This window comes from Thamnophis elegans, chromosome 7 (assembly GCF_009769535.1).
Source record: "Thamnophis elegans isolate rThaEle1 chromosome 7, rThaEle1.pri, whole genome shotgun sequence".
Taxonomy (NCBI): Eukaryota; Metazoa; Chordata; class Lepidosauria; order Squamata; family Colubridae; genus Thamnophis; species Thamnophis elegans.
The window spans coordinates 75,894,248-75,917,615 of NC_045547.1; the positions used below are offsets into that span (position 1 = coordinate 75,894,248).

General features: G+C 46.2%; 1 protein-coding gene across 2 annotated transcripts in view; it reads left to right on the forward strand.

The window, feature by feature from the left end:
- LOC116511886 overlaps positions 1–23,368 on the forward strand; it is a 92,129-nt gene that overhangs the window by 33,655 nt on the left and 35,106 nt on the right. For both annotated transcript variants that reach the window (XM_032222154.1, XM_032222153.1), the window contains exon 2: positions 19,008–22,743. In XM_032222154.1, coding sequence (XP_032078045.1) covers positions 19,020–22,743 — 3,724 coding nt within the window. In that variant the 5' untranslated portion in view covers positions 19,008–19,019. The remainder of the gene's footprint in view (positions 1–19,007; positions 22,744–23,368) is intronic.

A 23,368-nucleotide genomic window follows, 5' to 3' on the forward strand; every position in this document is an offset into this window, starting at 1 on the left:
GACTCGCAGGGGTCTTCTCCAGCACCAGAGTTCAAAGGCCTCCATTCTTTGATGCTCAGCCTTTCTTATGGTCCTTCACAGCATCCATTGCAACTGGGAAAACCACAGCCTTGACTATACGCTCTTTTGTTGGAAGGGTGATGTCCCTTCTCATTAGGTAACCACAGTATTTTGAGTTTCATCTTCAGGATCTGGCCGTCTAAAGAGCAGTCAGGGTTGATCTCCTCTAAGGATGAAAGAAAATGGTACCAACATCAGGGACTGTCTACAGTACCTCTTTGGCCCAACAGAGAAGGACAACTGTTTTAAGTAAAGCTGATGGTATGATTGGTAAGCTATAGTTAAAAAAAATAGCAGAATAGGGGGGGAAATAGCTGGAAGGGGCCTTGTTTAGACCACCAAACAATGACTAATAGAGTTGGAAGAGACCTTGGAGGTCTTCTGCAGAGTCTAGTCCACTCCCCATGCTGAAGCAGAAGATCCTATAATCATTCCAGACAGGATTCCAACAGTCTCTTCTTGAAAACCTCTAGTGATGGTGCCAACCACAATTTCTGGAGTCAAGTCATTGCACTGGTTAATTGTTCTCCCTTTTAGGAAGTTTCTCCTTAGGTTGGACCTCTCTTTAATGATTTTTCATCCATGACTTCTTGTTCTGATCTCTGGTGCTTTGGAGAACAGGCTGACCACCCCCGCTCTCTCTTTTCGTTGTGGTATCCCCTAGATATGGGCAAGACAGCCACATTCTTATGGCTAATCTGTGGGGACTCAGTGGTGTCTTTCTCCTCAATTGATAATTGTGTGGGTGTACAAGGGAACTTTCTAAATTTATTTCTCCATCCCTTGAGAGATAATTTAGGCTGCAAGTGTCTGGTCCCAGGTTGCTCAAGGACCCCCTGTGCAAAGAGCAAAATTGAATGCGGACCTGTGTGAATGAGCAGGATTATCATTCATTGGCATCCTTCAGTCTCAAAAGACGACAGTATCGTGCTCTCGAAAGAGGTCAAAGCTGGAGTGTCCTCTCCAGAGCACGAGGCCTGGGTAGATGAATATGGAGGATAGACTGTTACCCAAGCAGCAGATCCCCCCTCTCCACGTCGCTGAAATAGTCCAATGGAACGGCAGAGCTGATACGATCGGTTCCAGCTGCGTCACGGGAGTTACCAGAACGTGGTTGCACACAGTCACAAACTGCTTTCGGGACGCCAGCTCCGGATTTTGCCTGGAGGTTGACTCCCGAAGCCTTTTCCAGTAGTGGATAGAGCCACAAGGCAGTGGAGGTTTGTAATCAGGGTATCCTTTCTCCTAGAAGATGGTTCTGCTGCTTTATGTGCCGTTGTGGGGTAGAGCCCTCTTCCACCTTCAAAACTGTTGACCGTCTTCTCCTGTAACCCTGGAAAGGGACCCTTACGAGGTGCTACCAGCTGGGCCAGCTGGACCAAGGTTTTTTTAAGGAGGTGTTACTCTTCCATCACTCACCCTTTGTCCTGGCTTGTGACAGGCAGAGCCTGGCTTCCCAAATGTTGGGCCCAGGATGGTGGGTTTACGAGCAGGATAAGGTCCCCAAATCTCTGTAGATCCTCTTCTGTTTTGTACTCCAGCAAGCCTACATCTGACAATATCTGTAGACATTGCCCAAGACTCCCTCGGTATGAGTGTGTGTGGGCGTGGGAGCGTATGCACCCACCCACTCAGCCACGGGTACAAAGCATGAACCCATCTGAGCTGTCAGTTAGGCAACAAGGCTGCTTGCTTTCATAAGATCTCATCCCAAAGATCCTCCTTGTGTCTCTTTGAGAGTTTCTGCAGCCATTGAATGAACATAGTATCTCCTTCTTGAGCTCCAGAATAGACCTTTGGAGGACTACAATTCAAGGCAAATTTGTTTAAATCCCCCCCCCCTTGTTCAGGAGATGAGTCTGAGTGTGGTCTGTGGGTGAGTCCACATTTCGGTCCATGTCTCTATGGCCCCAACCATGGGAATTCTCTTAGAAGTAAGTTTTGTGGCTGCCAGGTATAAATTCCTCCGTTCTTCTCTGATATAGTGGTCAGGGGTATCATGGGCCCATCCCTTATCCCCTAAGCCAGGGGTCAGCAACCTTAAACATCCAAAGAGTCACAAAGGTCCTAAACAGAAGCCCCCCCCCATTTAATTCTGGAGCCGACCGGAAGTCCGGTTCCCACACCATAGAGTCTCCTCCTGGTGCAGCATCCTTTTTCCTCTAACTGTCCTAACTGAAAGCCCTATCAATTGTGGAGCTGACTGGCAACAGGGAGCTGCAGCAGAGGGATGAAAAAGCCACATGCAGCTCCAGAGCTACAAGTTGCTACCCCTGCCCTAAATGATTCCACAGCACAGCCCCAAATGGGACCTCTCTTCCTTTAAACACTTTGGGGTTGATGAAATAACAGGATAGACCTGGCATAAAAAGGTAAAGGTAAAGGTTCGCCTCGCACATATGTGCTCGTCGTTCCCAATTCTAGGGTGGCTCAGTGACTAAGACGCTGAGCTTGTCAATCAGAAAGGTCGGCAGTTCGGCGGTTCGAATTCCTAGCACCGCGTAACAGAGTGAGCTCCCATTACTTGTCCCCAGCTTCTGCCAACCTAGCAGTTCGAAAGCATGTAAAAAATGCAAGTAGAAAAATAGGGACCACCTTTAGTGGGAAGGTATTCCATGCGCCTTCTGCATTTAGTCATGCCAGCTACATGACCACGAGATGTCTTCGGATAGCACTGGCTCTTCGGCTTTGAAGACCTGGCATAGATCTATCCATGTTGTCTACTACCATGATTGGAGATACATTATATGCCTATGTTCCGTCTTGAAGATCTATTGCAAGTGGAGGAAGGGAGGGAGGAAGGGAGGGGGAGGAAGGAAATATTCCACCAATATTTCCAAAATAAAACCTGCTAGATGATTGGCTTTGCAAACTAAACCCATCTCTAGCTGGGTGAATGGAGATCAAGATGCTTCCGGGTGCAGTTCAAGTGTTGGTAATAACCATTAAAACTCTTCATGGAATGGTCCAGGATTATCTGTTCCCACTGGAGTTGGCCCGTCCCACCCATGCCAGCAGAAGAAGCATGCTGCAGGCCACCTCCCCCTTCCCCTTCTGTTTCCACCCTCCCCATTACATTTGGCTGGGTGTCGTATCTTATTTATGCTTTTATCTTCATAGTTGTTTTTTTTAAAATGATTGAAAACCACCCAGAGTTACCCTGAGGTAGAATGGGAGGCCAAATGCATTTTTATAAGCATAATCAATAAACAAATTGCACAGAAGGCAATTGACTAGGTTGACTTTTGCAGTCAGCTTCTTCCCAAAGGAATTTGGTTCCTGTGGGCAACCAGCCTTCACACATGTCAGCCAGTGGCATGGCTGTCTACAAAGGGGTATCAAAACAACAACAACAATAACAACAAACCTCCAAATGGGCAATTGTGCACATAAAAAGGGAGCGAGGCTTAGATCGTATGGCCACCATGGCCATCTTGATGTTGGTACCGTGTTTCCCCAAAAATAAGGCAGGGTCTCATTTTCTTTTGTCCCCTGAAATAAGCACTTGGCCTTATTTTTGGGGAGGTCTTATTATTTTTGAGGTGCAGGAGGTACCTTAACCTCCACCCGTGGCTCGCCAATCAGCTGATCCAGAGAGGGTCGGGGGTTCTGTCTCTGTTCCTGGCACCTTCTTGCCAGCCGCGGTGGCGCAGTGGTTAGGGTGCAGTACTGCAGGCCACTTCAGCTGACTGTTATCTGCAGTTTGGCGGTTCAAATCTCACCGGCTCAAGGTTGACTCAGCCTTCCATCCTTCCGAGGTGGGTGAAATGAGGACCAAGACTGTGGGAGCGATATGCTGACTCTGTAAACCGCTTAGAGAGGGCTGAAAGCCCTATGAAGCAGTATATAAGTCTAAGACTAACTAACTAACTGCCTTAGTGTCGCTGAGCATGCTGCTCTTTCTGCGTCCAGCACTAAGAGAAGGTGCGCCAGAGGTAAGGTTTGCGGGAGCAGCCTCCATGAGACTTCCGCATGGAGGGCAGGTGCATGTCTGGAGCATGGCGCATCTCTCCTCCCCCTCCACAGGAAATGGGAAGGACCTAGCTGCGCATGCAGTTAAATATTTTAGGCGATTGGGCTTATTATCCGGGGAGGTCTTATTTTTGGGAAAACAGGGTAGAAACCACACACACCCCCATGGATATTCCTGCCTTTTCAGAAACGCAGAAGGCCGGTTAGCAAAATTAGCAGGCCCACTAAGGAAAGGAGGAGAATGACAATGCGTGCCCAGCCTCCCCTCGCAGGAAACAAATGTTTTAACCACTGGTTTCCTCAACTCTGTTTACTCCACAACTTTTCTGTAATGCGCAGCCTTAGGAGACCTGGGTCGTTTTCTGCTGACATTTCTGTATTTTGGCTTCAGGAGGCCACGCGCCTCCCATCCTTCCTCAGCTCCCCTTTACGGAGCTTCACTCTAAAGGGAAGCCATTGGCTTAACCGGCATCCCGATACTGAGCACCAGGCAGGAATTAATGGATAAAACAGACTAATCAAGGAGAAAAGCAACTTAGAAATAAGGAGGAACTTCCTGACAGTGAGGACAATCAACCAACAAATGATTTTCTTCCAGAAGTTGTGGGTGCTCCATCTTTGGAGGCTTTTAAGAAGAGACTGGAGAGCCACCAATCTGAAAGGATGTAGAATCTCCTGTTTGAGTATGGGGTTGGAGTAGAAGACCTCCAAGGTCCCCCTTCCAGCTCTATTCCGATTGCATAATTGAATAATAACAACGCGCAGTATGGAAAACGTGCACCTAGAGAATTTTCCTCCACTGCCATATCATTCGGATCTGGAATTACCTGTTGACGTGTCCTGCAAGGAGGTTCAGGACTAGTAAAAGAAAGAACTGCTTTAGCAGCATCTTGGGTGCTTCCTCACCGCAGCTTCTTCTCACCGTGAGAAACTGAGATCAGCCTGTTAGGAGATGGACCAGGATGGTGACGGTGGTGGGCATGGCACTGTAAGAGCGGGTGTGTTATCGATGTGACCTTAAGGAAGTATGGAATTGATTGACACCGGGTATGGTGAGGGTCACCACCAGGGTAGACTGGTGCTCCAGGATCTTTGGTGGCGTAGTGGTTAAAGGCAGCACTGCAGGCTACTTCAGCTGACTGCAGTTCTGCAGTTCGGCTGTTCAAATCTCACCGGCTCAGGGTTGACTCAGCCTTCCATCCTTCCGAGGTGGGTAAAATGAGGACCCGGATTGTTGTTGGGGGCAATATGCCGACTCTCTGTAAACCGCTTAGAGAGGGCTGAAAGCCCTATGAAGAGGTATATAAGTCTAACTGCTATTGCTATTGCTATCTTTGAAAGTTATACGGTTCAATGGTTCTGAGATCACATCTGCCAGCTCCTTCAGAACTCTGGGATGTAACCCATTCAGGGGTAGGCTGCTTCAGTTTTGGCCAGGTTCATGAGAACCCGTAACTAACATTATGGCCAGTTCAGATAACCTCCAAATCTCACCCCTGGCTGGCCATGCCCACCCTTCCCCTTCCCTCCTCTGCCCCCCCCCAAGGAGTCTTCACGTGGCCCATTTTGGATGCGAGGTAAGTGCAGGCTCCACGTGGAGGCTCGGGCAAAAAAGCCCCCCCCCCCACCATGGTGCAGGAGGCCGACTAGGCCATGCCCACCATGGCCACGCCCACCCAGCAGAGAACCCTTTGTTGAAATTTTTGAACCCCACCCCTGAATCCATCAGGTTCCCTACGATTTGAACTCATGTAGAGTGGAGAGCTGTTCTCCCCCCTTTTTTCCTTGCTTCTTTTAATTTGTATTCCTAGTCTGCCTTTTACGGTTATGTATTTGGTAAGTGGGGCTGTATTATCTTTTTGGGTGAAGACAGATGCAAACAAAGAATTAAGTAACTCTTCTTTCTCTCCATTGCCTGTTACTTCCTTGCCAACTTCTTTCATTAGTGCACGGATTGTTCCCTTGACTTTTTTCTTCTTTTTTATATGTTGAAAACAACTTTTTTTTTTTTTTTTTTAGCATTTTTGACATTTGTTGCAATTATGAGCCTTAACTTTCTTGACTTCATCTTTGCAAGTTTGGGCTATTTGTTAGTGTTCTGCCTTAGTTCTGTGTCCCTTCTTTCCATTTTGTTTTGTTTTGTTCTTATCCTTGTTTTTTTTTTTTCAGTTTATCAGAGAGCTCTTTGTGTAACCATACTGGTTTCTTCTTGGATTTCTTGTTTCTTCTTTTTCAGTGGTATTGAGCTGGACTGAGCTTTTATAATCATATTTTTCAGTGTTTCCCAAGCTTCTTGAGTGGTTTTCCCCTTTAGGATCTTCCTCCATCAAATCTTTCCCAAGCTCTCTCTAGGTTTGTTAAAAATCAGCTTTTAAAAAAATCTAAGACACTGGTTCAATTATGTTTTATGGTTTATATTTGCATTATATTGAATTCCAATATGACATGGTCGTTCTCCCCCAATATTCTGCCAACTTCAAAACTCTCTGTCACTTCTTCTCTTTTAGTAATAGTAAAGTCCAGTGTAGCTGTCTCTCTAGTTCTATCCTTTACCTTTTGGGTGACAAAGTTGTCAGGTAGGTTGGTTAGAAACATGATCTTCTACTTGATGCAGGTTTATTTTCTCCCAGTTGATGTCAGGGTAAAGTTCTCCATCACTACTGTGGTGTGTTTCCTAGATAATTTTTTAACTGGTTAGCAAAAAAGGCAAACAAACAAGTTCATCAATTTCTATTACTGGTAGCTGTAGGAAGTATGGTTCCCAGGAACTACCATATTTTTCAGAGTATAAGACGCACCTCTTTCCCCTCAAAAAAGAGGCTGAAAATCTAGGTGCATCTTATACACAGAATAAAGAATTTTTGGCCTCCCAAAACCCTGCCCCCTTAACCAAAATGGCTGTGCATAGCTTGTAGGAAGCTTTCAGAGAGCTCCTGGGGGCTGGGGAGGGCAGAAATGAGCAAAAAATGGCTGTTTGCTCAATTTTGCCCCCCCAACCCCCAGGAGCACTCTATAAGCCGCCTAAAGGCTACGCATGCCCTTTTTTTAAACAAAAAAACCAGGTCCGTTTTCATGAAGAATGGGCCAATTTTTGCTCGTTTTTGCCCACCCCCACCCCCCAGGAGCATTCTACAAGCCTCCTAAAGGCTATTCATGCCTTTTTTGAAGAAAAAAAAACAGGCCCGTTTTTGCAAAAAACGGGCAATTTTTGGGAGGTTTGCAGAGTGCAAAAACTTTTTTTTATTTGCCTCTTCAAAACCTTGGTGCGTCTTATACTCCAAAAAATATGGTAATGGGCTTGCTGACTCTTCATCACTTCCAGAATCAAAGCTTATTGTCAGAAGGACCAACTGTGGAAGAGAACACATGGCTCCCCTTCTAGGAAACATCTCACCAGCCATCCCTTGCCAGAAAGCTCTGGATAAGAAGGTCTTTAGTTGCTTGACTTGTGTTCTACTCAATAGAGCATTTGAGTATATCACGTGGTTAAACCCGTGGATCTCTGAACCCTGTGGACATCACACTGATATTACGGAGGACCTCTTGGCTCATCTGATTTGTGTGCAGCTCACAATCAAAGTTCTATGGTTGATTATATTTCCTAGTTTGGGAAATGAAACGTCTGCAAGAAAACAACCAAGCTCAGAGAGCACCAAGGACCCCATAGTCCTCGTCCTTGTTCTCCTCATCCTCTATTCTCTCCTCCTCTTCAGCTTCTTCTCTCCTCTTCCTCCTCTTCCTCCTCTCCTCCTCCGCCTCCTCTTCCATCATTCCATAAACTCTATTCCCTTCTAGTACTGATGATGTTACCTAGTTAGGGTAATGAAACGTCTGCAAGAAAACATCCAAACTCAGAGAGCACCAAGGACCACACAGTCCTCCCCCTTCCCTCCTCCTCCTCCTCCTCCTCCTCCTCCTCCTCCCACTCCCCCCCTCCCCCTCCTCCTCTATAAACCCTTCTCCCTTCTAGCACTGATGATGTTACCTAGTTTGGGTAATGAAATGTCTGCAAGAAAACACCCGAGCTCGGAGAGCACCAAGGACCCCATAGTCCTCATCCTTGTCCTCCTTCTTCATCATCATTCCATAAACTCTCCTCCCTTCTAGCACTGATAATGTTACCTAGTTAGGATAATGAAAAGTCTGTAAGAAAATAAGCCAGCTCAGAGAGCATCAAGGACCCCACAGTCCTCTTCCTCCTCCTCTTCTGTTCCTCTTCCTCTCTCCTCCTCTTCCTCCTCTCCTTTCTCCTCCTCCATCATTCCATAAACTCTACTCCCTTGTAGCACTGATGATGTTGCCTAGTTAGGGTAATGAAACATCTGCAAGAAAACAAGCAAGCTCAGAGAACACCAGGGACCCCACAGTCCTCCTCCTCCTTCTCCATCATTCCATAAACCCTTCTCCCTTATAGCACAGATAATGTTACCTAGTTAGGGTAATGAAACGTCTGCAAGAAAACATCCGAGCTCAGAGAGCACCAAGGACCCCTGCCCCGAGATGGCACAGTGGTTAGAGTGCAGTACTGCAGCCATTTCAGCTGACTGTTAGCTGCAGTTCAGCGGTTCAAATCTCACTGGCTCAGGGTTGACTCAGCCTTCCATCGTTCCGAGGTGGGACCCAGACTGTGAGGGCAATATGCTGACTCTGTAAACCGCTTAGAGAGGGCTGAAAGCTCTATGAAGCGGTATATAAGTCTTAATTGCTATTGCTATTTCTACCCTGAGCTTCTTAATGTTTTCTTCTATTGTCTCTTTCAATGTCCTGCTTTCAATCCAGAACAGTAGACGAGGGGTAAAGGGCATTGTGGCTTGTACTGGAAAATTATTTCCTGGGAAATATTCTCCATTATCAAGTGCACGTCTATAGCGTTGTATGCTTATTACAAAACACAGTCGGAGGCCAAAAAATAGTACAGTAGTTCCCAACTTAACGAGCACAATTGAGCCCAAAATTTCTGTTTGTTGAGGGAGACATTTGTGAAGTGAGCTTTGTCCCATATTACGACCGTTCTTACCCAGTCATTTACTAAATGAATCAATGCAAGTTGATAACTTAACAATCTGGTTGTTAAGTGAATCGGGCATTCCCGTTGACTTTGCCCATCGGAAGGTCACCAAAGGGGGTCATGTGCCCCCCCCTCCGGTCACTGCAACCACCATCATAAGTATGAACCAGTTGCCAAGCATCTGAATTTTGATCATGTGATCCCAGAGATGCTACAAAAGGTTGCCACTGTGAAAAAATGCTCATTAGTCCCTATTTTTCCCCCAGTTGTAATTCTGAATGGTCACTAAATGAACTGTTGTAAGGCAAGGACAACCTGTCGTGTAATTCTAGCAGAATGTGATATTTGGCAGATTGCTTTGGCTCTATAGCAGTGATGGTGAACCTTTTTTGGCACTGAGTGTCGAAAACATTGCGCAGAAATGTCGCACGGGCTCGTCAGGGCCACGCTCCCGAAAAGCCGAACTTCCAGGTTCTGGCGTTCATGCGTGCACTGGTTTTCGGCACTGCCACGCATGGGAAGCACAGCTGATTGCCGTGCATGCATGTGTGCCAGAAACCCAGAGGACAAACAGGCAAGGCTGCGTATGCCGGACGACATGGCTTCATGTGCCACTTTGGGGACATGTGCCACAGGTTTGCCATCCCGGCTCTATCGAATCCACAGGTCTGGGACTTAAAACTTCTGAGCATCCTATGGATAATTATGAGGATATCAGGGAGGTCTTTCAAACATTATTGCTGTAGTTGAGGGCAACGTGGATAACGTTTCCTCTTTTCTTTTCTTTTTCTTCTCCATGGTATAGCCTAGCTCCCGTTCTCTTGCTTCCTCTTTCTCCTTGCCGGGTCGGAAGGGAGCAACGCCTTTGCTCAAGTCAGAACTATTGTCTGCAAGAGCCATTTATAATCAGGCGGTCCATGGCTGTTTGAAAAGTTTGATTTTGGGGTTTTCTTAAAGAGGTAGAGAGTTTAGAAAGAGGGCAGAGAAGAGCAACAAAGACGATGAGTTGGCTGGAAGCGAAAAACGGGAGAAGGGTGGCTAATCTTTTTGTCGTCACATGCTGAAAATGAGCTCTCACCCATAATGCACCTCGCACAGGTTGTGCAACACCCCCCCTATGCATGTGCGGGATTCCCTGCCCCCCTGCATGAATGTGCTTCGCCCATCCCCCTTCAGCCATTTTGGGTTTCCAGGTTGGTGCAGGAGGCTTTCCAGGCCCAAAATGGGATGCCACTGCGGGCCTGACATGCCACCCTCCTCGGCCCCATTTTCGCTTCCAGGTTGACGCAGGCCCAAAACGGAGCATGAGGATGCTGCACAAGGTCCCAAAATGCAAAGACAGTCCCCCCCACATGCATGCATTCCCCTGCACATGCACGCCCCCCACATGCCTCCTGGACTCTCTCAACTGCGCATGCACAGCAGAGATCCAAAGTCCAGCTGTTTGGTGGGAGGTGCACGTCCATGCGGGTTGGAGCTGGGCTGGGACAACAGCTGCCGTGCCCGCAGAGAGAGCTCTGTGTGCCACTGTGTCACAGATACCATAGGTTCACAGGCATAGGATAAACAGTTGCAGGAACTGGATACTTTATATTGCCAAAAATATTCGCTCACCTGCCTTTCCTCGCATATGAACTTACTGTAAGTGACCTCCCATTCCTAATCCATAGGGTTCAATATGACGTCGGTCCACCCTTTGCAGCTATAACAGCTTCAACTCTTCTGGGAAGGCTGTCCACAAGGTTCAGGAGTGTGTTGATGGGGATTTTTTGACCGTTCTTCCAGAAGAGCATTTGTGAGGTCACACACTGATGTTGGACGAGTTTACGTGGCCTACCGCTTCGTAGCTGAGTTGCTGTCATTCCCAAACACTTCCACGTTCTTATAATACAGCTGACAGTGGACTGTGGAATATTTAGGAGCGAGGAAATGTCACGACTGGATTTGTTGCACAGGTGGCATCCTATCGCAGTTCCACGCTGGAATTCACTGAGCTCCCGAGAGCGACCCCTTCTTTCACAAATGTTTGTAAAAACAGTCTGCATGCCTAGGTACTTGATTTTATACCCCTGTGGCCATGGAAGTGATTGGAACACCTGATTCTGGTTATTTGGATGGGTGAGCAAATACTTTTGGCAATATAGTGTGTGTCTAACCTCATGAAGAGGAGGACTAGAGGTGACATGATCGCAGTCTTCCAGTATTTGAGGGGCTGTCCCAGAGAAGATTGAGGGGGGGTGGGGGGTGTCAGCTTATTCTCCAAATAACCTGAGGACAAGACAAGATATAACAAGGAGAGAAGCAACGTAGAACTAAGGAGAAACTTCCTGGCTGTTAGAACAATTCATCAGTGGAATGGCCTGTTTTCAGAAGTTGTGGGCGCTTCATCACTGGAGGTTTTTTTAAAGAAGGACAACAATTTGTCTGGAACGGTGTAGATTTCCTGCTTGAGCAGGGGGTTGGGCTAGAAGACCTCCAAGGTCCCTTCCAATTCTGTTATTCCTATTCTAAGAAGTCTCCAAATTTGGCAACTTTTAAGACTTGTGGACTGGTGGGTTTGGATGGATCTGAGAGATGTTAAGTTTGGGAGGCTGAAATGCGTCTTCTAATTTTCTGCATCTTGGCCCCTAATTTTCTTTTTTTTCCCCCGGAATTTGAATGGTGGGGGGATGATGGTTATCTTTTTCATCATAGAGTGCCCAAGGTTGAGATGGATTGTCCCTCCTCAGTTGGATATTAAAAGTGCTCCATTTATCTCAGAGCTACACGTGACAATTTGGACTTCAAATTGTAATGATTAATTTTTTTTAACCTCTTGAGTGTTTGTGTCTTCAGTTTTGGCCACTGAAGAAAGCCCTGTAACTCTCCCCGTTTAACAATATGGATAGTCCTCAACTTGCAATTGTTCATTTAGTGACCTTCAAAGGTACAGTGGTGTTGTTTTTAGTGTTGCATTCACTAAAAATGCTGAAAATGTCAAAATGGTCCTACAGTGGAGTCCTCTCTGAACTTGGTTGCTTGCGTGAAAATTTTCTGTTGTCAAACTAGATGACATCTGCCACTCGCTTTGAAGCAAACAAGCTCAGAGAGCACCAAGGACTCCACAGTTCAACCCTGAGGTCCGCAGTATTCCCTCCCATTGTCTCTTTCAGTGTCCTGTTTTCATGTAGAGCAGTAGATGAAGGCCAGTAAGATTTAAGAGTCAAAGGGTGGCTTGTTGCGGGCAATTGTTACGAGTGTGGAACATTCAATCTATTCAGCCTTACTGTGAAGCAACCGGAGATCCCTTACGCAGCATCTCATCTGAATTGTTATGGTTTAGTTCCCCAAATTTGGCAAAAAACCAGTACGCATTTTATTTTGGAAAAGCTATTTGTGAAAGAGTAGTAATAGTCCACTTTCCCCCACCAAGCTACTCAGCATCAAGGAAAGGATGACTGGGTCCTGTAAAAAAATATGCCGCCCTCAGATGGAGAGTCAACAGTCACCAGGTCTGGTGGTGGATGATGAGAAAGAGGAGGAACAGCTGGGTTCAGTGCCTGATGTGCGGATGTGTAAAAGGCAGAGGAGAGGAGAGCAGTGGAAATCTATGAGCTGGTCCTTGGGATGGAAGAGCCACCGCTGCTAGCGAAGCCTCACTCTAGCTCTGCAGATAAAAAGCAGGGGGTAGAGATGAAGGTGGCTCAGTGGTTAAGACGCTGAATTTGTTGATCAGAAAGGTTGGCAGTTCGGTGGTTCGAATCCCTAGCACCGCGTAACAGAGTGAGCCCCCCATTACGTGTCCCAGCTTCTGCCAACCTAGCAGTTCAAAAGCACATAAAAAACGCAAGTAGGAAAATAGGGATCACCTTTGGTGGGAAGGTAACAGCATTCCGTGCGCCTTCGGCGGTTAGTCATACCGGCCCATGACCGTGGAGACCTCTTCAGACAGGGCTGGCTCTTCAACTTTGAAACAGAGATGTGCACCGCCCCCTAGAGTCAGGAAAAATTAACACATATGTGCATGGGAAACCTTTACCCTATACTCTTATGAAATATGCTTATGAGACCAAGGTGAAAGCTAAAGCAATTTAACTCAGTGTGAACTGAACGTCTGGTTTACTAAATTTTAACCACTTATCAGTTTTTCTCGTGCAAGGGACAGATGGAAGGGTTTTTTTAAAAAAAAATCTCTAACCCTCCCCCACCAAATTCCTTCTTGATTTTGGGAAGCTGCATGGATTCTGCATCTCAAAACAGAAAACATCAGGCCAATATTTGCAGTGAGAGCTATCAGGAAGCATAGGGCCCATGAGGCTGGAGGGCTAAGGATAGGATACTTGGGCAGGGGTTAGACTAGAAGACCTCCATGGTCCCCTCCAAACTGTTAGTCTTTTTATTCTCCTTGTTCTGTTAAGGGGAGCATCTTGCCCCAGAGAGCTTCACAGCCTGCCTCCACCAAGGATGTTTCCTGTTTTGGTCTCTTCACAATGCCTAAGCTGGTGGTTGTATCTTTGATTCCAAGATGCCCGCTAACATTCAGGGAGAACAATTCAGACATACTTGAAGCGCTGGTTGGAAGAAATGTCCATCTGGGTTCGGTTCCAAGTGTGGAAAAAGCCCTGGAAACATGGTGGCTGTTTGGAAAGATGGTTTCAATGGTCGACAGGACCACATGGTATGAGATCCTGGGGGGAGGGGGGAAGGAGGATCCCATGCCTTGAAGATCTTGGAGGAAAAAAGGAAGAGATGCTGAGAGTGCCCATTCTGGGCCCCACCCTAGAGCTTCCTGTTCCTGTGCAAGAAATGCACTCTGATTGTTGGTCAGACTCCCAGGGGTGTTAGCTAACTTTGTAGGCTGTCTTTTGTTTGGGTCCCAAGCTTGGTTAACTCTTGCTGGGTGATGATGTCATGAAAGGCCTTTAGGCAATTCCTACTATGGCTCTGCCTGAAGTAGGTAGATCTTTGTTATGTAGAAGTCCTTCGGGATTGGGCGGCATATAAATGTGGTTAATAAATAAATAATAAATAAAAATAAAATAACAGGCTGGCTCAGGCCTTAATGGCCCATTGACAAAGGTGATGGGGGCAGGAAGCTGCAGGGAGCTGCTTTGTCTTTAAAACGTGTTTCTCCTTTTCTCATCCAGGGAAATCGAATGCTCTGCCTTTTTTAAATATTTCCTAAAATATTTCAGTTTTCTAAGGGAGGGGTGGGTGCTAACTTCCTGCAAATTGCTTCTTAGCATTTCCCTAAGATCAATTTGCAAGGTCCATTTATCCAACGGAGAAAAAAGTCTGTAGAAGGCTATTCAAAAGGCATTGATACCACACGTGTGTGTGTGTGTGTGTGTGTGTGTGCGCGCGCATGTGTCCGTTCCTGTACATTTCTGTACAAACAGACTTTATTCCCACACACCAGGGAGAGTAAACAAAAAGAAAAATTGAACCCCAATCCAGAGACTACACAGCCATCCGCCGGGAGTTGCTTCAAGTTGAACTTCAACTCCCAGCGTTCCCACGACTGACCGAGGGAATTCTGGGAATTGAAGTCCACGAGTCTTAAAACTCTTGCCAAGATTGGATGCCTCTGGGTTAAAAGGGGGAAGGGAAGCAATCTGGTTCGTGCTGCAGGGAAGTCACCTGGGTCATGATGATGTCGTGCAAATGATGCAAATGAGATAAGGTGTTTTCCCATCGAGAAGCAGCAGACAGTAGCTGACTTCAGCCAAATGTTTAGAATGTTGTTTATTCCATCAGAAAAGTTCAACTTTTTGGTGACGAAAGTGATCTCTGAAGGAAACAGAATGACAGAGTTGGAAGGGATCTTGGAGGTCTTCTAGTCCAACCCCCTCTTCTGAAGCAGGAGACCTTAAGACTTCCAAGAAGGCTCCACATCCATTTGCCACCACTCAGGTGACCCTAAGGACACAGATAAACTTCCCAAGTGGCCTCAACGATCCTCTAAAAGGATGCAAAGGACCAGCTGTCTGCAAGGAGTATCAATCCTTCCATTTCCCCCACTATCCAGTCAGAGCTGAAGAAGCTTCTTGGATGAGAAGCGAAACATCTTCAAAGAAAAACCAGAAAGTCCACTTGCCTCTCCGGAAAAAAAAAATAGCAATAGCAATAGCAGTTAGACTTATATACCGCTTCATAGGGCTTTCAGCCCTCTCTAAGCGGTTTACAGAGCCAGCATATTGCCCCCAACAACAATCCGGGTTCTCATTTTACCCACCTCGGAAGGATGGAAGGCTGAGTCAACCCTGAGCCGGTGAGATTTGAACAGCCGAACTGCAGAACTGCAGTCAGCTGAAGTAGCCTGCAGTGCTGCATTTAACCACTGCGCCACCTCGGCTCTCAAAAATACCTTTGAGACAACCATGACCTGTATGACTGAGAATCTCCATAGACAGGATATATTATTTTACCACAATTTACCATTTTACTATACTATTTTACCACAAAACACACCAGTAAATTTAAATTTCACAACAGGACGTTGAATAGCCCACCCTCAGTCCTTCGTTTCAAAGCCAGTTAACATCCAAAAAGCAGAACATTCTAAGTAGAAGTTAGCAAACACTTGGAATAGTGGATTCAATTTTGGTCGCCACGATGTAAAAAAAGATGTGGAGACTCTAGAAAGAGTGCAGAGAAGAGCAACAAAGAGGATTAGGGGACTGGAGGCTAAAACATACGAAGAACGGTTGCTGGAATCGGAAACTATTAACTATTAATAGTTTTAATAGTTTCATTAAACGATTAAATTTCTAGTTTAATGAAAATGATAGCCGTGTTCCAATATCTCAGGGGCTGCCCCAAAGAAGAGGGAGTCAAGCTATTCTCCCAAGCACCTGAGGGCAGGACAAGAAGCAATGGGTGGAAACTAATCAAGGAGAGAAGCAACTTAGAACTGAGGAGAAATTTCCTGACAGTGAGAACAATTAACCAGCGGAACAACTTGCCTCCAGAAGTTGTGAATGCTCCAACACTGGAAGTCTTTAAGAAGAGATTGGACAACCGTTTGTCTGAAATATTACAGGGTGTCCTGCCTAAGCAGGGGGCTGGACTAGAAGACCTCCAAGGCCCCTTCCAATTCTGTTATTCTGTTCTATTCTCTCTCTCCTCTGAGGAAAACAAAACAAAACAAACGAACCAAAACCAGGGTCTATTTTTAGGGCGTGAGAGGACCAGAATGATGCTGCTTTCTTCCTTCTGGTTTAGGAGGCACTTCCTTTACATGCCAATCATAACTGCCACTTCCATGTCGAGCGGGCATTTATCTGTTCGCTGCTGTCGCTTCCTTCTCCATGGGAGGCTCAGGAGAAGTGAAAGCACTGGCCCGTTTCCTCTCCACAGTATGTGATGGGCAGGGAGGTGTCAATGCGAGACCTCAAGAAGGGTGGGGCTTTTTCTTGCCTCATCTCCACCACAGCCCAAGGACCAATTGGTTTCTCCCTGAAAAGGTTCCTGGGTGGAGGGCAAAGCTATGCCTAGAGCCAAAGGATGGACCAAAAGGATTTAGCAGAAGGGAGCATTTCCAAGCAATTAAGAAGCTCTTCGGCGAATCTGATGCAATAGAGTTTCAACAAATGTGGTTTGTTGGAAAAGATGCCATCAGGTTCTTTCTCATTTTTTTTTTAAATCCATGCAATCAACATGTGATGCAAACAGTGATCTGAACAGTAAGGAAATAAGGAAGAAGAGCAAATCTCTCTCCCTCCCTCCCCCCTCTCCTCCTCCCCTCTCCCTCCCTCCTCCAGTGCCCTATTTCTAACTAGAGATGAACTCTCTTTTCATTCATGGCTTAAGCATTAGGACAGGATATGCTGGTGGAAGTCGGGGAAGGGTATCAAAACAACAATATTTTATTTTAATTTTGAAGATTTATGGGGCCAGTCAACTCTGGGCAGTGGAAGTATAAACAAATAATAACATTCCCCTGCCAAAAACGATGATGATGATGATGATGATGATGATGATGATGATGATACAAAACAACAACAATAACAACAATAATCTGGCAGCAACCCGTACCAATCATCAGCGTCCGTCAATGATATTTGTGATACATTTTTAAATGTTCAGTTGACTGAGTTTTATGTTTAATGAATAAAAGAGATGATGATGATGATAGGAAATTAGATGGAGAGGTGGAGAGGTGGCCATCAAAACTACACGGCTATGGATGAAGCATGTAACAGTGATACCCATTGTCATCGGGGCACTTGGCACCATGTCCAAGAATTTTACAAGATAGATCCACAAATTGCAGCTTCCTGCAATAACACCAGCGGAACTGCAAAAAACTGCGCTACTCGGAACATCTTATATTTTAAGAAGGTCCTTGGTTGATACCTAGGACGCTGGCAGCAAACCGTATCAACCATTAACACAGGTCACTGGTATTTGCGATGCATTTTTGAATGCTCAGTTGGCTGAGTTTCATGTTTAATGAATAAAGTACAATCATCAACATCATCATCATATAAAACAACAATAACAACAACAATAATCTGGCAGCAACCCATATCAACCATTAGCACCAGTCAGTGTTATTTGTGATACATTTTTAAATGTTCACTTGACTGAATTTCATTTAATGAATAAAAGACAATAATAATAATATAGGTAAGTAGGTAGATAGGTAGGGGGATAGATGGGGAGATAGATGGGTAGACAGATGGGTGGATGGATGGATGGATGGGTGGGTGGGTGGATGGATGGGTGGGTGGGTGGGTGGGTGGGTGGATGGGTGGGTGGGTGGGTGGATGGGTGGGTGGGTGGGTGGATGGCTGGGTGGATGGATGGATAGATAGATGATTGCTAGATAGATAGATAGATAGATAGATAGATAGATAGATATGATATAGATAGATAGATAGATAGATAGATAGATAGATGATTGATAGATGCTAGAGATAGATAGATAGATAGATAGATAGATAGATAGATAGATAGATAGATAGATAGATAGATAGTTTAGTTTAGTTTTTTAGTTTTATTGAACACTTATAGGCCGCCCTTTTCCCTGAGGGGACTCAGGGCGGCTTACAATAATGAGGGAGGGGAGTGCAAGACAAGACATAAAAGAAAATGTGAGTAAAAAATAATTAACAATAAAAGCACAACATTCACTCAGCATTCGGGCGGGGAGAGAGTAAAGTCCTATCCCCAGGCCTGATGGGATAGATAGATAGATAGATAGATAGATAGATAGATAGATAGATAGATAGATAGATAGATAGATAGATAGATAGATAGATAGATGATAGATAGATAGATAGATAGATAGATGATAGATAGATAGATGATAGATAGATAGATGATAGATAGATAGATGATGGATGGATGGATGGATGGATGGATGGATGGATGGATGGATGGATGGATGGATGGATGATAGGTAGATAATTGTACACACAGCCATTCTTCGGCTTCTCCCAAAACTCACACTTTTGAGAAATAGATTCGGCTGAGGGACCAGTCACAAGGTTTCATGTCTGAATGCAGCTTCTGTCCTCTGTCTGCTCTTAACCCACTACATCATATTGGCTCTCGGTGGGCCACCCTTGTCACTCTTTCTAATGTCACTGGGGCTCCTCCCGGCACAGCAATGAATTAATCTCTCACGTGGGTATTTCTCTGTGTGTGGATGTGTGTAATGAACTTAGTTTTGATTGTCGTGATTTGAAACAACATTAAGGGAACAAGAGATCAATATCCTCTGAATTCCTGTAAGTTCGGTGGGTGGGGAGGAAGATCCATGGAATTCAGCATGGAATTTTATGTAAAGGGAAGGTTGAACAGAAGTGTATTTTTTTCTCCATTTTTGTCATCTTTGTCCATCCTTCTCCTCTTGCTGTTCTATTGATTAGCTATATTTTTCGTCCTTCCCACAATAACACCCGCAGGCAATATGTATGTACAGCTCAATCAGGTTGTAATTGTAACCACTGTGCCTCTCTCTCTCTCTCTCTCTTTTCAGGAAGCTTCACTGATGGAGCCTGAGCAGATCCAGGAGACACATTTGTTCCCGCGGAGAACCCATAGAATACATGAAGCCAGCGATCCTGCCTCGGCCAAAAAGTACCATGATGTCACAGACACTTTCATCATGAGTCAAGTTCCTGGAAGTGAGGAGTTGGAAGAGAAGGAAGATTCGTCTCTTTCCAATGATCTTGCACTTCTCTTTGTTATGAAAGAACATATGTGGGATGGATCTTCTCATCCTGTGGAGAAGGACCCTTCCCAAGAACCGGAAAGAGGGCCAAGAGATTTAGAGAACTGGGAAGAATCTTCCGATGGAAAACAGAATCTCAGTGAAGGACAGCTCAGCTTGAAAGAGAGCAGGGAATCTTCCTTAAATTCCTTGGATGGGGAATTCGTAAGTTGTTCTTCCACCAATTCCCAGTCTTTCCTTCTGGATACAACCAGCCCTGCTCTCTCCTATCCCAGGGCAGTCAGTGCAGGACAGATGGAGAGCCAAGTCCGTGATTCTAGTTTTGGCCAACCTCCAAGTTTGTGTGACACACACTCTCCGACATGGCATGAGGAATCAGCAATGACAGACGCTCTTCCTTGTCAAGAAGACTCGGTCAATGAATCTCCTTTGGTGACTCATAATGTTTCAGATTGCCACAAAAGTGCTGATTTCTCCAACTGGAAACTGGAGACACAGCAGGAGGAGAGCAGAAGCTCTTACGATGGAATGGACGTTGCAATGAGAATCAATGAACTTTCCTCTAAAAGAGAAGAAGCGAGTAACCGATTGAGCAACCTGTCTTCCGAAGAGGAAGAGTTGAATTTAGAGGGGACACAAAGAAAAGCGGACAACGTTCTATTCCAGGTATCTGCCAAAGAAGCGGAGGAACATTCAGATGTTGATGATGAAACGGGAGGTTTGGAGGAGAATGTTCTCAACTTCCTCGTTCTCCAGCTCCAGGAAGAGGAAGAGAGTAACGCCGAAGGGAGCAGCTCTCCGTTACTAAAGAAAAACATCCAAACCGATGATAATGTAAGCAATGTGAATTGTGAGGAATCGGAGTCAGACCAAAACCGGCTATCGTCAACCACCAGGAAGCCAGAATTTGCAGAATCAAAGGCGCTGGAGTTGGCAGGCAGCGAGGAAGAGGGAGGGAAGGATTTGAATGAGAAAGCAGCAAAGAGCAACACGGCGACAAATCTGGAGGAAGTAGAGCGGTCACACAAGGACCAAGAAGAACAAGAATGGATGGTGCGAGCAACAATAGACTCCGCGCCTATCAGATCGGGCCAGGACACACTGGATTCTTTGGAAAACAATCTGGCTCTTTCTGGTGTAAACGATAACAGTTCTGAAGAACTTGCTTTCTCTTTGAAGGAGGTGTCCTCAGCAGATCACTCTCCAACATCAGGTTGCATATTGCCCGAACCTTGCATCCAAACAACTACTATTCCATTCCCTGGAATGACCCCTGCAGGCTTTCAGACAGGTAGTGGAAGCCCAAGGATGCAGGCTGCCCTATATCACAGCTGTGGAGAAGTGGAACACTCCGGCATCTATGATGAAGCAAAGACAATGTTCTGTGGTGATCAAGATAGTGCACAACCCACTGTGGGTTTTGGAGAAGAGGATGTTGGAAAAGAGGAAAATGCTAGGAGTGTTGATGGTGAACAAATAACACAATTGTTTACAGATGTAGCGTCAGGCAATGACTCCCGAGATCTTCATGGTTCTCAAGCTACAGACAGTTCTTCTGATGCCAAAGAAAATCCTGTCCCATCGTTGAGGACTATCATCACCGCTCTCCTGCAAGAAGGTCCCATTAAGGGAGCCACGGATGAGACTGTCACTTATGCAGGAGATGAATCAGTTTTACATTTCTCCAGTCAACCAGACAGAGCGACCGGTGATGATGAAGCTTCAGTATTGGACAGTGATGGAGATGATCGTCTTCCCACTTTTGGTGAAGACTTCCTTGAAGACACTCAGAGTTCTCCTTCCAAAGACCTCCCAAATCCCTCTCTAGAAGAAGGCCTGTCCAATATAGCCAAAGAGATGATCAAATTAAGTCTTTCTTCCTGGGGTTCGGTGGAAGACACTACTGAAAATGATGTGAAGTCCCACCGACAACCGAAACCCACAATTAAGAATGCTGCGTTGTCCGGGAAGGAAGCAGCAACAGACACACATTGCACGGAGGATGAAAGCTTAACCAGTGAGTCACCATATTTTGCAGTTCTTGGAAAAGAGAGAACAGAATGTGGCTGCAATGCCGACAGCCTCCCGTCTTGCAGGACCCTTTTTGCAATGACCACCGATGCAGCTCAGCTGACACAACCTTTGGCCCCAGTTCCAGAGGGGGACTCAGAGCAGATTTTGTCCTTCAAATCTGCTTCGTTTTTGTCCTCCAGGAAGCCTCTCCAGTTCGTAATCTCCCCATCCACGGCAAATTTTAATGCCCAGCCAACTCCCCCAGGCCTTAATCCTGACCGACTTCTAGAACAATTGTCCTCTTCCAACCAGGTTAATCCATTAGCCCCTAAATCTTCCGCTAACGAGACTCTTTTGGAGCATTCGTCTTTAGCCCCTGAAACCAGATTATCTGAGCAGCTTTCCGCTTCTGAAGGTGACTTGGATCAGTGTTGCCAAGTTCCACATTCCGTATACAGCTTTAAGCAGTCTGTACCTGTGTCACACCATGCCACTTTACCCATTCTGTCTAGACGTTCCGTGTTTCCTTCATTTAGTATCAATGCAGGTTCCCAGCGGACTAAAGAGATCGCACAATCTGTAGCTGCTGGACCGGGCCACAACTTCCAGGCACAACCTCCACGCATCACTGTTAGCCGGGGTTCTCACCGTTCCCAATCAGATTCCAATTCCAGGAAGCATCTCCTAGTCGGGGACAATCCTTCTACACAGCAGAGGACCGACGCTTCAGAAAACAGCCCCCTTGTGTCCCACACAGGAAGCAATGAACCGACACATCTCAGCCCACAGGTGGGCCGCCGTGCCTCTTGGAATTCATCCTCTATTTCCAAACGAGGTGACCTTGTCCTGGTTTCAAGTTTGGACGATACAACGGAAGAGTTTTCTGGTCTTCCATTGGCCACGTGCTCTGAGTTGGGCCTTTCTTTTTCGGACTTGCAAGGTGGATTTTTAGGAAATGGTGCCATGGGTGCAGATTCCTTCATCAGCGTCTCTGAAATGGTGTCCAAGTTTGAAGATACGCCCGATGGGAGGTCTTCTAGCTATACTCTCCATTCCTCGGGAGGTCGCGAGAAACTGTGCGAAACCAAGTCCACAAATGTAAGGCAGGCTCCTTCTCTTTTAGCATTCTCTAACCCAATCCACTTTCTCCAGCTTGGACCTCCTTCGCCCCCAAGTTTTCCATACCCAGGGGGGCATCAGGATCTCCAGTGGCCAGAGCAAGAGACCAAGATTTCAGATGATCCAACTGCATCTTTCTCTGAAGGTCCAGGAAGGTTCAGGAAAGTCCTTGAAAAAACAGTGGGGGAACCTGTTTCCCTGGCGATCCATAGAAGAGGCCTGGAAGGCAGACATCCGCGCCTGGAGAAGTCCTCCAGCTGCCCAGACAAAAACACCATCGGGTTGGGCACCAAAGAATCCGCTTTCGGAACAAAGAAGCAGGAGGCGGGGGCCAAGCAACGAGCAAAAAGCAAAGATTGGCATCGACAGCGCTTAAGAAAGATTTCGATGCCGACCGACGGTGCTGTAGGTGAGCGTTTTTTTTCTATCTCAGATCCCAAAGTTGCAGAAAAAACAATTGCTGTAGAGCAGGGGTATCAAACTCAAGGCTCAGGGGCTGGATCCAGCCCACGGGGTGCTTAGATCTGGCCCATGGGACTGCCCTGGAAACAGCAAAGGACCAGCCCACTGTGCCTCTCCATGCGGCCCTCCCGAGCTTCATTTTCCCTGCAGGAGGCTGCTGCAGCTGAAAACGGAGCTCAGGAGTCCGTTTCCACTGGCAGAGCATTCTGGCCACCACAGGAACCCCCAACACGAGTGATGTTGAGCTGGCCACGCCCCCTGACCATGCCCATCCTGGGTCAAACACAATCCTGTTGCAGCCCTGAATGAAATTGAGTTTGACATCCCTGCTGTTGAGGATCAAGGAGGCAAAGCTTGCTTCTATAACTCTTCTATTCTAGTAGAATCACTCCATTTAGTAGTGCAGGTAGCCATTGTCTTACAATGCAGGTAGCCCTCCACTTATGTCAATTCATTTAGTGACTGTTCAAAGTTGCAACATCGCTGGGGAAAAAAAGTTACCCAGGGCCATTTTTCATACTTATGACCAGCCTTAGGGTCACGTGACCAAGATTTGGATGCTATACAACTGG